The 15,191-nt window shown below is 40.8% G+C and overlaps 1 protein-coding gene across 1 annotated transcript in view; it reads right to left on the reverse strand.

The window, feature by feature from the left end:
• Window positions 1-15,191, reverse strand: part of DNAH6 (dynein axonemal heavy chain 6) — a 227,255-nt gene that overhangs the window by 143,633 nt on the left and 68,431 nt on the right. The window contains exons 21-30 of the mRNA XM_059405712.1: window positions 14,703-14,822; window positions 12,357-12,537; window positions 11,368-11,464; window positions 8,531-8,750; window positions 6,899-7,063; window positions 6,703-6,816; window positions 5,448-5,573; window positions 5,213-5,368; window positions 4,543-4,704; window positions 1,067-1,204 (exon numbers count right to left, since the gene is read on the reverse strand). Of these exons, the coding sequence (XP_059261695.1) occupies window positions 1,067-1,204; window positions 4,543-4,704; window positions 5,213-5,368; window positions 5,448-5,573; window positions 6,703-6,816; window positions 6,899-7,063; window positions 8,531-8,750; window positions 11,368-11,464; window positions 12,357-12,537; window positions 14,703-14,822 (1,479 nt within the window). The remainder of the gene's footprint in view (window positions 1-1,066; window positions 1,205-4,542; window positions 4,705-5,212; window positions 5,369-5,447; window positions 5,574-6,702; window positions 6,817-6,898; window positions 7,064-8,530; window positions 8,751-11,367; window positions 11,465-12,356; window positions 12,538-14,702; window positions 14,823-15,191) is intronic.

A 15,191-nucleotide genomic window follows, 5' to 3' on the forward strand; every position in this document is an offset into this window, starting at 1 on the left:
CCTGCATTTAAAACAGGCCTCCTCTGAAGATGTGGGAGGCAGGAGAGTGTGTAGTTGAAGGAGCTCAGACTTTAGGGTTACATAGATTTAGTTATCTTGGTTTGTGGTGTCCCCAGAAATATTTTTAATTTCTTTGAATCCCTTTCATCTGTAATCTTGGGAAAATGCCTTCTGCGTCATATAGGTATGGTGTGAAAATGAAATAAATGAAAAGTACAATGCCTTGTACAATTTAGTGACTCATTAGAGTCCAATTTCTGCTTTCTTTTTACTTGTTCTATAATTTGCTTTTTTGCAGAGGTGAAAATCAAAACACTTAGCAGCTCTTTATCAGGGCATCTTCCAGTGAGAATGGCCTCCAACCCTAGAGCTACAGCTGGGTCCAGAGCACCCCCTTGCTACACCAAGGATGAACCCTCATGGCTGGATCTAGCAAAGAACCGGTGCTCTTTAGGAAGGGGACAAGGTAGTGGTGAGGAACGCTCTAAAGCCTCAGGGCAACAAGTATTTAAATACTAAACAACTGGCAAGCCTGTTGTGGTTTGTATAGGCTGAGAGTCTTGGATTACGCAGGGCTCCTCTTTCATTTTCCTGCCTGCACTAGGCTGAGCCTAGGGCCATGATGAAGGCAGTGGAGTCCATAAGAGGTGCAGGGGAGAAACCTAACAGAGAAGTAAATGTCAAAGGCAAGAACAAGAAGGGTGAAGAGGAAACTGGAGGTCGAGGGACAGGGACAGGGTGTGAGCGGATGCATGTGCGCATGCGTGCAGGGAGGTGTGTGTGATGGGGGTGGGAAGAACAGAGTTCCTGAGGGGAGAGACTGAGTTCCACCATCTCCATATCTCCAGGTCCCCACAAAGCATCTGACATATAGTTGTTTCTGTGTTACTTGGATGAGGAATTAATTCAATCAGCTATGTCTTATTGCTGTAGTCCTCACCAATTACACTGGAAACATGTGTAGACATGTTAAAGTTAGCACTGTTCTTCCTAAAATGCAACATGCTGTCAGCTATTTACAGACCTAAGAAATGCTACATCCATGGACAATTGCCTCATACCTTACCTTTGCAGCCTTGGCATTCCTAATGGTAATAAGTTGCTGCGCAATGACTGACAAAACTTCTATGTCAATTCGATTAAATTCATCAAAGCAGCACCAGGCCCCTGACTGTGCCAGACCACTGAAGAAGCGCCCCATCATCTGAAATCGAAAAACTGCCATTCATCTTTGTGTTTTATGTTTACGTTAGGTTTATGCTTAGTTTTATGTGAATACTGGGCTATGTTAAAAGTTAGTGCCTTTATATAAGAGGTCCAGACTTTCTTCCTTTGTAGGTCTGCTGTGGGGCCTGATAATTTGCATTTCTCACAAGTTGCCATGCAATGATAATGCCAGTGGTCCAGAGTTAAGACTTTTGAGAAACACTGCTCTAGAATTTGACTTTTCAAAGAGAACTGGTGAGAGCTGACATCACCCAGGGGATCTGAGAAATGCAAAATTTCAGGCCTTCCCCTAGACCTCCAGAATCAGAATGTACACTATGAGATCTTCAGGTGATTCACAAGCACAGTAAAGCTGGAAAAACACTGCTTTAGATGAAGAAAGCTGAAAAGAAATAAACGACCTGTTAATCCTGATGCTCGGAATGTGTTCCTTTTTTTTTTTTTTTTTTAAGTTGTTATTTAAATTCCAGTTAGTTAACGGACAGTGTAGAATTAGTGTCAGGTGTACAACTTAGTGATTCCACAATCCCATCCACCACACTGTCCTCACCACAAGTGCCCTCTTTCATCCCCATCACCTATTTCACCCATCACCCTACCCATGTCCCCTCTGGTAACGATCACTTTGTTCTCTACAGTTAAGAGTCCGTTTCTTGGTTTGCCTCTCTTCCCCCCACCCTTTGCTCATTTGTTTTGTTTCTTAAATCCCACATATGAGTGAAATCATATGGTATCTGTCTTGGGATGTGTTCCTGTGAATGGCAGTGCTCATGATGTATGCATTAATCCTTCTCTATGAGCTTGATTATTCCATTAAATTCCATTATGAATCATCCTTGATATTGTAAGTCCTATATAATGGGTTTACGTTTTTATATTCAACCCTCAGACAAAGCAAAGAAGGCATAATTATAGTTCTAGAATAGTGCAACTTCATAAACCTTGACATGGTAAGACAAAATTATATAAACTAATGAAAATCAGAAAGTGAAGTTGGAACAAAAAGTTGGAAGGTTATATCTAATAAAATCATGATTTCATAAGTTGGTAGATAATACAGATACTGTAATAGACACAAATTCTTATAGATAATAGCAGTCACAAGAAGTAAAAACAAACAGACAAATACAAACAGAAACCTGGTCTCTGGAGAGTAGAACTGGGTGATGTGAATCTGTTATTTTTAACTTTGGATCTTTCCATACGGTTCGAATTTTTCCACATGTAGAGATTTCTTTAATTCAATTTTATTATTTTTTAAGATTGAATTTATTTATTTTAGAGAGAGAGAGCAGGAGGGGCAGAGGGAGAGGGAGAAAGAATCCCAAGCAGACTTTGGGCTAAGTGCAGGGCCTGATAAGGGGTTCAGTCTCACGACCCTGAGATCATGATCTGAGATCATGACCTGAGCTGAAACCATGAGTCCGACACCTAACAAACTGTGTCACCCAGGTGCCCCAATATTTCTTTAATCTTAAAGGGCTAGTGTAATAGATCCTTATGAACAAGGTAGAGTATAAATAAGAGTAAATATTTAAATTTCTTACCATTGAATATAATCGGCACTTTAGGGATCATCAAACTACAGACCTCAGCTATCTCTGGCCTGACACCTGTTGTGTGGATGAAATTTTAGTGGAACATAGCCATGTTCATTCATGATATATTACATTTATATACAGTACATGGCTGCTTTCATGCCACAACAGCGGAAAGAATGACAAGTTGCAAGCTTAACATATTTACCACTTGGCCTTTTCTAGAAAGTTTGCTGACTCCTACTCGAGTCGAAGATAAATGAATCACATATATGCATCCTGTGGCTTTAAGTGTCACACAGCATACACTCGAGCCTTGGGGAGTACACAGCTCCCAGGAATGACTGAGCCTAAGTGATGACTACCTAATCATTAAAAGATGGATTTGGAGGTATAAATTCAAATTTTGAGTTGAAAAGATTGAAAACAACCAAAATTATTATGGCCAAAAAAACCACCCCAAAACATCACTATCATAAAACTTGACATCTCTCTGCTGAGATAATGAGGTCACCTAATAGTAGTGGGAACACAAAGGTGAGGTGTTAGGGAGCATGAATTCTCCCCTAGATTGCCGATAGCAGTTTCCCACACTCTTTCCTCTGCCACCTACTCTAAAGGGAGAGGGATCACCTTTCCTGATTATCCCCTCCCAAGATTTTCTAGACTCTCATTCCTCTTTTGTTCTGCTCCTGTAAAACTACTTCCAGCCGGGCACCTGGGTGGCTCAGAGGGTTGAGCCTCTGCCTTTCGCTCAGGTCATGATCTCGGGGTCCTGGGATCAAGCCCTGCATCAGGCTCTCTGCTCAGTGGGGAGTCTGCTCCCCCCCCTCTCTCTCTGCCTGCCTCTCTGCTACTTGTGATCTCTTTCTCTTTGTGTCAAATAAATTAATAAAAATCTTAAACAAACTACTTCCTGCCTGTGTTGCACTCCCACAGTTTTTTGTTTATTAATAAAAAGACATCCCCAGTAACTCTCTTTTTCCCCCTAAATTTTGAAAAAAGGAGCAGGGTTTTTAAAGAACATGTCCTATGAAACACTGACTTGCCAAGATGCTTCTGAACAATAAGTATGACTCCATAAAAATGAATGAATTACAGTTTACCTGGACAATTTAAATGATTGTATTCTAAATGTAGACAATATACAAGCATTCATATAACTTTCAGAAAAATGAGACTATCAGCTCTGTGTGTTAGTGGCCAGAAGGCACCTATGGTCAAATATATTCCAGACTTGCTGAATTAAATAAAGCTAAACAGATTTCCCAATTGGGGGACTTCATAAAGTGTTTCCTATGTTACTTTGTGTTGTGAAAACCTGGGAAGAGAATAAGGCATAGGGGTCCTGTGACCAAACACTTTGAGAACTACTGTACTAAATAAAAATTCTTACCATGAATTCTCACCTCCTACATATTTCTTTTTCAATAGACATCTCTCTGAGTTGCTCATCTCTTCCTGTAAGCTTATTCCTTGTTCTTAGATGTCCCTGCTATTATATCCTGTATCTCATTTCACTTTTTTCTACTTAGTGACATGAAAAGATTTTTAATTTTGCCACCATTTAGTAGATCCCTCAATGGCCTTGATTCCTACCTGGACCATTCAACTCACCTTGTGTTGACTCCTCTCCCATGTTCTCTTTATCCCACTCTGACCATCCCTTGTCCTATTCGTTTCCCCCCTTGCTTGCCATCACCCCTTGTCAGGCCATGTCGCAAGTAAGTAAGCCCATAAGACACTTCATGGTAGTGTTCAGATGCTGGACCTGTACCTTATAGTCCAAACCATCGGAGCAGTTGAAGACCACACACTGGATGGCAAGAGCTTTAGCTAGGTCTTTGGTTGTCTCTGTTTTCCCAGTGCCAGCGGGACCAGCCGGCGCACCTCCCAGGTCGAGCTGCAAAGCCCCCATGAGGCAAAGGTAGCAGCGATCCTGAAGAAATGCAGAAACTGTCATTGTTGAAGGGAACCGACTCAATTTATAGATCCCTTCCTTTCTATGGGAGAAGGGTCATTATTTTCTATGAAAGATTTTACAGCACTTGAGATTTACTCAAAGATTCAGGCACGTGATCAGTGACGCACATCTCTGCTTCACAAAGATGTACTCATGGCAGATCCTTTGAAGAATTAAGGCTGGAGGGAAGTTTTGTTGTTTTTTTGTTTTTTGGATGCAACTTTTCAATACTATTTGTTTTTAAAGACTTTACTTATTTATTAGAGAGAGAGAGAGAGAGAACGAGCAGGGGCCGAGAGATAGGGAGAAGCAGACTCCCCTGCTGAGCAGGGACTCCCCCAACTTGGGCTCAACGCCAGGCCCCTGGGAATCATGATCTAAGCTGAAGGCAGATGCTTAACCAACTGAGTCATCCAGGCTCCCCTTTCCAAGACTATTTTAAGAGAGCATGTGTGTCACGATTAACCTGTCATCACTAACTTACCGTGAGAGGAGTAATAACTAATCTTGGGCATGCACCCAAATACTCGTAGCCATACGTGTACTGAGAGAGTGCCATCCTAGCCACGCAATTATCCAGATCTACATCCCAATAATAGCGCAGTTGTCTCTGCCAGTCAAAGGAATCGATCTCCTCTACCTATGTGATAACAATGATTGGTATATTAGATGCACTAATTTCAGGAAGAAATATATGATTTTGCTTAAATGAAAGTTACCTTGGCTTGAACAAGTTCAGTGACTATGTCTCTTGCATGTACATCAATTGTAATTAAGGCAGTTATGATGTTTCTGTGCAATCTTGGAAGACTACCTCGAACTATCACCGCCAGGGCATTTAATCTCTACAAATCAAAGAAAAATAGTCATAATCAATTTTCAATAATCAGCTAACATATATAATATTTTTACCATTTTTTTTCTATTTTTTCCTATTAAATTTGGAGTAGACATTTGCCAAGACAATGTTTCTAGAGGAGATTGTCCTCCCTAAAAATTAAATATGAATAAGGAAGTATTCCTCATTTTCAGGGGTAGTTTTTCCTCTGATAATCAGAAAACCTGAACATTTTAAATAAGCCAGTAATTGGTTCAATGAGAGCATTTTTGGGAAGATTGTGCTCCCAATTTTCACCTAAACAGTTCAATATTTTTCTTTTTAAATTTTTTTAAAAATTTATTTATTTGAGACAGAGTGAGCCACAGTTGGGGGCAGAGGGAGAGGGATAAGTAGGCTCCCTACTGAACAGGGAGCCCAGTGCAGGGTTCAGTCCCAGAACCCTAAGATCATGACCTGAGCCAAAGGCAGCCACTTAACCAACTGAACCACCTGGCGCCCCTATGACATGAAATCCTATGAGGTCCTCAAGAGATAAGTTCTTCCATCTCAAGAAACTTGTTTCTCCCCTTTTCTGTTTCAAAGCTAATTTTTAAAAAATGCAAACTCAGTTGCAAGTAGAATTAAATTTGGAGTTAGAGATTAGGCATAGTTGTAAAATGGCATTCCTGAACTATAGCTTAAAAATTCTTATAGAATGGATTCAGTTTTTTATTGTTAGCTGTCTAGGGATTCTCTAGAATAGTAGAAAAGCACATCCTGAGCCTAAGAATAGGGATGGCACAAATCCTAGGGTTTTCCTGGATTGAATAATCTTCTGTGAGAGATATCCAAGACCTACTAAGTACAAAGTCTCCTTAAATGTTGCAAACCATTATAATCCTGAGATTTTCCTCTGTAAATGGTTTTTTCCTCCTATTTTTATAAGTATTCTTATAAATATCATACAAATATCAAGGTAGTGTTCCTAAGAAAACCTGAACATAAATGGTTTTTATAAGAACCCAAAGCTTTGTAAGTCAGGTCAGAGTATTAAAATTTCTGAAATATGCAACTTGCATCAGCCACATCAAAAAAACGTACTGAGATTATCTTGCACAGCATTATGTTCAATGCCACCCTGTTAAACATCTCACCTCGAAGTTTACTTTCTCAAACTCCTCCAGGGCCTCTAAGTGATTAACACCTTTTCTTCCCAGACATTCAGTCAAATCACGGCACCACATGATTTGAGAAATGGTCAGGATCACCTGCATGGAAACACTGTTCTTAAGTGTGTGATGCATCTCACCAGAAATGCACTCAGAGGTGGAAATTTAAGGAGTGTGTTACTTGAGAAGGATGGCCAGCAATCACCCAGGCTGTCCTTGGTTTCCCCTGATAGTCAGCCATGGCGGATTTGCACAGGCGACGCAGAGACATAAACATGGCTTCCTCCACTTTACCAAGCCATTCCTCCACGTTGCCCCGGGCTTTCAGGCCTTTTCCCAAGCTAACCTAGAGAAGAGTCAGAGCAATAACAACATGTTCAGTGTGGCACGTTCCAGCCGTACATCTTCTGTACTTCTATAACAGACCCCTGACACACTGAAGCTTAACCACAAATACTAGAATCTTCTATTGGTATTCCACTCTACATCTCTACTCCTTTTTTTTTTTTTTTTTTTTTTAAATGCTTCCCTTTGGAGCCAGATCCCTGAAAAAAGGAGTATATGTGACTACATTGACTACATGAGTTCCCTTACTTTCTTTTCCTACTTACTGCCATTTAATTTTTGGCCCCAACTCTTCCTCTAAACACGGCAAGGTCATTAAGGTTACCAATGCTCTTTCAGTTTTCAAGTCCAAATGATATTTTTCTGTCCTACACATACTTATTTCTTAGACTTCCAGTGACCTGACTGCCTTGCTTGTCTGGGTCTCTTAGATCTTCCACCTTCCCTTTAACTTCCATGTTTTCCCTGGATCCTAGCTGTGGTTCTCCCCTTTCTCTTCTTCTGCATTAATGATGAGCAAATTCTTTTGCAAGAGAGTCAATTCAGGACAAATAAAATGTTTATAGGTTCCTGCCACTCTTGTGGATACATTTCCTGCTCTAACTGGACTGAAATCCTCAGCATTTCCCCACACATTTCCTCTGTAAGGAAAGCTCTCCCTCCCATGTCTCTGCTCCATGTTCTTTGGCTGCTTCTGTGTGTGTGTGTGTGTGTGTGTGTGTGTGTGAGAGAGAGAGAGAGAGAGAGAGGTAGGTAGGTAGGTAGGTAGGTGAGGGGGGAGAGAGAGAGGGAGGGAGAGAGAGATTTCTCTCTGTGAAGTCCTGTGGTTCTCTGCAGTTTGCTAATACATTCACTCCCTCGGTGATTACTGCATGCCAGGCATTGTGCAGTGTCCTGGCTACACCACTGCCAACAATGACAACTAACACTTTCATAACACCTGCTGGGTACAGTTCTGAGTAATCTACATAGAATTATGTGTTTTATACACACACACACACACACACACACACACACATTTCAAATACAATTTGAACATCCTCAGCATCTCATTAATCAGGCCCTGTTACTATTCCTCATTTTATAGATAAGGTTAAAGGATGGGACCTGGTTCCAGGTGGCTGGCAGTAGACCCAGTGCTCTTAACCAGCTCACTCTTCTGCCTCTCATGGAGAGCTGAATAAGGCTGGGCTCCAGTTACCTCCACTCTGTTCCCAAGAACAAAGCACACACCTCTGCTACCGCACTTACTGTGGTACTTAGCAATCGTTTGTTTGACTGTGGCTCCACTAGACCCCTTTGTGGCAAACATCTCATCTTCGTTATCTTTGAAACTGCTGAAGCCGCAGAGTACAATGCGGTAGCCCGTGATGAACATTTAGAGCAACAAGAAGTACACTTCTACCTTCTACCCTGGAATGGCAACAAAGCTTTTCCTATAAAGAATCATAAACAAAAAGCACAGTACCCGTTCTCCTTCTGGTGACAGCATCGCTAAAATATCATTAGTGTAAATCTTTTCTGGCTCTCCTTCCACACCAGGAATTTTTCCTTCAGTAGGAGGCATGACGGCAAATTCAAGCTTTGAAATGGAGTCAAAGCATTTCCTTAAGTGTGGCTGCACAGCTTGGGGATTTCGTGTCTGGGCCAGAATCTCCAGAAGCTCATCATTTGACAAGAAGTAAAATCTGGATTAAAGAAAATACTTAAAATATAACTTGAAAGTGTCAACATGAAAGATAAATCCTTTAGCCATATCTCTTTCCCAGTCACTAATTTCCTAAACTTCCAACTTTCTGGTCCTGGGTTTCTCGGGAGACCAGGTGTCTCTACAGCCATTATGGAGACTAGAGTGGCTGCATCTCAGACATCTAGAATTAGTGCCTGACACATAAAAGATATTTTATGATACTTTTCAAAAAATTATAAAAAATGCCAGCTCTTTCTATGGCCCTGATTTGTTCTAGAGGAAAGATACAGAATTTGTTTTCCCTAGAACCTGGCCTTAGTACCATACATGTCCCTACTTTTTTTTTTTAAAGATTTTATTTATTTATTTGACAGATAGAGACCATAAGTAGGCAGAGAGGCAGGCAGAGAGAAAGGAGGAAGCAGGCTTCCTGCTGAGCAAAGAGCCCAATGTGGGGCTTGATCCCAGGACCCTGGGATCATGACCTGAGCCGAAGGCAGAGGCTTTAACCCACTGAGCCACCCAGGCACCCCACACGTCCCTACTTTAATACCTAATGTGTTGGGTAGATGGACAGGTGGTTTTAGGAACTTTATTTGGTTCTGTGAATATCCACATGTGGGCCATACTGGTGTGATCCTGCGTGGCATCTTCTTAGATCTTGCCCACCAGGGCCATTTGGAGGCACGAAGACACCACAGGAAGAGAACTGGAGAGGGGGCATACCTGGATGCCCAGGGATGAGGGAGAGGGATAAGGGCCTGGTCAGAGAAGACAGTTCGCCTCTAGAGTGGAGGAGGCTGCCTATGAGAGACCCCTTGGTTTAGAAGGGAACGGATGGAAAAGAGCCCATGGCAGGCCCCACGTGGAAGAGGGGGCCAGGTAGGTCAGGCTGCTCTGCTGCCTTGCCTCTCTTCTCCTTGCCCCAAACCTGGAGACCTCAGAAACCTCATAGGGAGAGGGGCAGGTTGGTCCCCACATATCCTCATTATCACCAAAGACTTTAGACCTGCAACAGGCTTGGGCAGAGAAGGGGGGAAGTTTTCACTTTGAAAGGAGTTCAGAGTTTGATTATTAGAGATCATTTATTGGGTTGAGGGGACGAGAGGTTTTTGTTTGTTTATATTATCATTTGAGAATGACCAGAAAATTTGTGAGGTCTGCTTAAAATTTTGTCCAGGGCCCCTGGCTGGGAATGGAAAGGCAGTTATTAGTTAGAAATGAAGATGCTTCTGTCCTGCTTCTTTACCATCCAGTAGTAATTAATTTGTGCCCACACCTCTCTTTCAACTAATGAAACAACTATAAAGACTGGACCATGAGCCCTGTGAGAGCAGGAACAGTACTGTATTCATCTTGCTACCAGGAGCTACCTTGGTCTACAGCTCACAGTATGTCTTCATGAAAGCTACAGGGTATAACAACACCACATAGAGCCTCCTGACGGAACACATATAGCAGAACTAGTTCATGCAGTTCTAAGCGAAAGAACAAATAAAAGTGGATGCTTTTTGGTGGTCAGTATTATCACGGTGAATTTGCTTCCAGCTTTCTTTAAGTATCAAAAGTACTGTACAGATTTTCTCTAGCTTTGGGAGACTCCAGCTGGGAACCACTGAGTGAAACAGACAAAAGGCACATTCCAAACCTCAAAGTCTTTCATCTTTCTCCATGTTGCCTGAATTGATGAGTTGATGAATTAAGATTTTAGTAAGATTTGTGTGTATTCTTAAAGCCCGACCACTTCTGTTAAAACTCAACTAAATCTTCTGGATCTTGGATTTCTCGTGCACACTCGTACCCAGTCCAGGTCCCCAGGAAAAACCCCTCTCAACCAAGTAACACAGATAAGCACCTACCCTTGGTTGCCACAGTGCTTGTCCAAGGACAGACCTTAATGGCCATTTCCTTAACAACTAACAGGAAAATACCAGGGAAGATGAACCATTTTGCCCTGTCTTATAGTACAATATGCCCTAATGACTGAAGCTGGGAGCTTTGGCTATCATCACGTAATTTATCCTGGTGTTAAAAAAACTATATTATAATGGTTTATTTACATGATTATTCATGTGTTAACCATGAGCCCCATTAGGGCAGGAATCCAGCCTTTTCTTCTTTGTATCTTCAGCACTTAGCACAACATTTGGTATGTTTTTGGAATAAAGAGATGAATAAAAAATTTCATTTGGACATTTGTGAAAAGATCTCTTAGACAACTTCTCCAGTGACACTCTTAGGTCACTGATTAATCCAAAGAAACCCGCTCAGGCAAAAGTGTCCTCTGACTTTTCGCATGCACATCTACGGACACACATGCAGGCAGAAACACACACATGCACCCAACAATGAAACAATGCTGAGACCAAGAATCTCTCCGGCACCTTGGGTACTCACCCACTTAGTCCTCCACCAAATACTTGACCTCTGTTCTTGAGTCTTACACTCCCCAATCAAGATACCAGCTGGATTGATCGGCCAACTATCGTATCTTTCTTGTTTCTTGTTCTGGTTCCCTGATGTTTTGAGGTAATGGTTTCTTTTTAAGTATACCCTTTTAAATTAATGGATAGTTTTCACTACTAAAAATATCATAGGTTGCTTTATAAACTTACCTTGGAAAGATGACTCTTTTTGATTCTAAATATGCCTCTAGACACTTCTGAATTTGGTCAAGTAATGCATTATTATTTTGAAAAGTCTCCAGAAGTCCTGTTTATTGGGTGGGAAAAGGCAATAGTAAAATTGTGTTAAAAATCAATAGAAAATACCATTTTAAGTGGAAGTAAAATATGATATTAACATTCTTTAAAGCTTTGCCTTTATTTGATAAGAAACGGTCGAAAAAACATAAATTGTGGGAGGTTGGCCAACAATGTTAACTGTTACTTTTAATAACATTATCTACTATTAATTTTAATAATTACCACAGACAAACAAGTATTCAACCTGCAACAATTTTTAGCTGGTGCACCCCACTTTTTTGGTGCATGAACCAAAGCCAAACCCAAGCACAGACCATTGTGCACGCGAAGTGCATTCTCACTTAGGGGCTTCAATTTTGTTCTTCTCTCTGCCTTTCACACACTCTCTCAGATTTGCACATGTGTCTCACGCCCTCTTTCCTGCTGCTTTCTGTTCAAATGCCACTCAACTGTGTCAAAAGAGCCCTCCATCACAAATGTTTTTCATGAATTACTGGAAAATCAGATGGAGACATTTTTATGGTTCTAAGTCTGAGAGCTTTAGCAGAACGGGTCAACTGAATGTGAATATATATCTTGTAGTCAAATTATGACATGCAGGCCTCACTGATACTCTGTGGCAGAATCCCCAAATTATAAAAGGAGCAGAAATAATCAGATTCTTGGGTGCCAAAATTATGAACTAAGCTGACGAGTAATAATAACAGCGATAATAGTTAACAACAGCAACAACAGTGCTTAGTTCACATTTTTCAGCAAGAGTGTTGGATGTGCTACAACTGTTCATGGTCATCAATGCTGACGAGAATCAACAAGGATTGAATGTACCCCCATATTGCCAGAATCTTATAGATGGTTGTAAAGTCTTTTTATTTGTTTTTTAAAATTTTGTTTTATACCTGGTTGAGTTGCTGCTCGAAGAGCATTAGGCAGCCGGTTCACCTTCCTCATGATTTCTTTCCACGACTTATCCACTTGCAGGAACATCTTAGCCTCGGCAGGTAGCTGCCTCTGAATATCGGGAGCATTAAAAATACTTTCTAGGTAGAGCCAGTTTCTCTGGCAGTTTAGCCACTCTTCCTAGGAGAAAAATGTGGGCATCATCAAATTTTTTATCCCAGAAATGCAGTGTCGGGACCTAGTTCTCACGGTACTCTGTGCCTCCCGCCAGTGTGTGTGTCGGCCCAACATCTGTGAGAGTTTCTCACTTCTCACTCTGGATTTGGGGTTATGCCTGAGCCATAGTGTCACAAGTGTTCCCTGGTTTATCTCAAGTATCTTACTTTACAGTTAATTATTTGGATAGTCCCCACTATTTGGCACTTTTTAAGGGCCTCCTGTGAACACATTACTTTGCTCTATAGTCCCTCCCTTTATAGGGCTCAGCCATCAGTAGAGGAGGCTGGAAAGGTATCAGATTATAAGGGATTCATCAAAGAGGGTAATTCCTAAAAATGATCTCCATGAAACAAAGTTGGAACAAAAGATCTTTTCCCACTTAATGCCTTTATTATTGTACAGATAACTTTTCATATTAGAATATTTAAAAACCTGGGGCACCTGGGTGGCTCAGTGGGTTAAGCGTCTGCCTTTGGTTCAGGTCATGATCCCAGGGTCCTGGAATCGAGCCCTGCATCGGGTTCCCTGTTCAGCGGGAATCCTGCTTCTCCCTCTCCCACTTCCCCTGCTTGTGTTCCTGCTCTCGCTACTTCTGTCTCTGTCAAATAAATGAATAAAATCTTAAAAATTAAAAAAAAGAATATTTAGAAATCTAAGCATAATTAAGTCAAGCTAGAAATCTGCAGTCTCAGAAAGAGATTGGATGGGAACAAAGTAAGGTCAGTATAAATGGGTTTTTTGTTCTACTGTGGGGTAATCTGAAGTAGAATAAAATAAAAAGGAAAGGTGTACCACAAGGAAGGGTACCAAGGAGATTTAAAGCAAAAGTGTGTGTTTTTCCAGTGTATACGAGGTAGTTGTGGTACTGTGAGAGGTTGTCTAAAAGCTGTGAATGCCTGAAACTTAGAAGCCCAGGTGTTCCCTGCCTGAGCTTAAAGCTGTTGCCAGCAAAGGTTTAATTAAGCCACTTAATAAGGTACCAAAGCTGCCTGCCATTTTGGGATGGAAACCGGTTGAGGAGACAAGTCTTTCACTGGAGTGTATGCACCTTTCTTTTCCAATTACAAAGTTTAATATATCAACTGGCTGAGGTACTTAGGGAGGGAAAGAGGGAGGTGCAGGGGGAATGAGAATAGCTGAAGACAAGGGCGTATATTCTTCAGGTGAAAAATTCTTAGAGGTTCTCTGCCTTTTGAACTTTGAATTCTGAAACCATTGGTGGCAGGATTCAGTTAGTGACAACACAAGTTCATTGAATCATTTCAAGAGTTGAATGATTTCAAAAGTCCTGGTCTCAGAAAAAGGTTAAGCTTTCATACTAGGGCAGTGATCACCTTAAAACACATAACAAAGAGAATTTTTTTAATCTTAGGAATTGACAAATACCAAAAATGCTATCTTGAATCATGATACCCATCAGTAGTTCATATCATCTAGACGAGCATCTAGAACTCCATTATAAAATCTTTTCAGACTGGTGCTAGTTTTTTTAATGAAAACTTGGTTTAAATGTAAACTTCATACCACATTGTCACTTTTGTCTCAATAAAACTATAGATTTATAAGTAAACAAAAAATGTGGGCAACATAGAGGAGCTGAGGATGACCTCCACCTGAGAGCCAGCAAGAAATTGAAGCCCTTAATCCCAGAGTTGCGAGGAAATAGTTTCTGCCAACAATGTGAGTGAGCTTGGAAAGGGATCCTCCTTGAGTTGAACCTCTGATGAGAACCAAGTCATGGCCCACATCTTGATTGAACCTTTGTGAGACCCTAAGTAGGAGATTCAGTTAAATCATACCTGAACCCCTGACCCACAGAAACTGTGGGAAAATAAATATAGACTGTTTCATACCACCAAGTTTGTGGTATTTTGTTTCATGGCAATAATAATTAATATGATATGGCATAATCATATAAAGAAAAACTTAGTATATTTGCATTTTCCTTACATTCTGAATATAATAAAATGTCAACAATTAAGTCTTATTTCTAAACTATATATTTAAACTATATCATATTTAACAATTGTCTTATTTCTAAACCATATCAGATTAAAGAAATGATTTCTAAAGTACCGTGGATCCCCAATTCTCTGAGTGCATGAACTGAAACTGCCTTCACTCACCAGTGTTTGATTAAATAAGGCAAGTTGTTTCTGCCAGTCATCCACTCGAGTTTTCAATGGACCAACATAACGTGATGAGGCAATGGTTGCAATGTTGATGGTGCTGTCATCAAGAAGGACCTTTAAACAAAGAAGAAAAAAACATGCAGCATCATGAGTTTGTGCTCTCAAAGATAATTACAGATGTTTAATCCCAAGAGTCCACTCAAAGTCCAACCTTTTGAATAAATAGCCTCGTCCCGCCTACTGTTTCCTACCCATCTGCTTCCCTTCCTTATCCACTTCAGTGCCTCACAACCCACTCTCACGTCCTCTCAAATGTTACTGAGAGACTTCTGATTGCCAAATCTTGCCTATTTCTGTAATTATTAATGGCACATTTTTTGTTGTTATTGTTTGGTTCAATACTCTTCTTCTCTCTCCTCATACTTTAAGGTATCTGGTACCTTCTTTATACCATTTGGTCATCTAAGCCTTTATTTCTTAAAG

Source organism: Mustela nigripes, chromosome 7 (genome assembly GCF_022355385.1).
Source record: "Mustela nigripes isolate SB6536 chromosome 7, MUSNIG.SB6536, whole genome shotgun sequence".
Lineage (NCBI taxonomy): Eukaryota > Metazoa > Chordata > Mammalia > Carnivora > Mustelidae > Mustela > Mustela nigripes.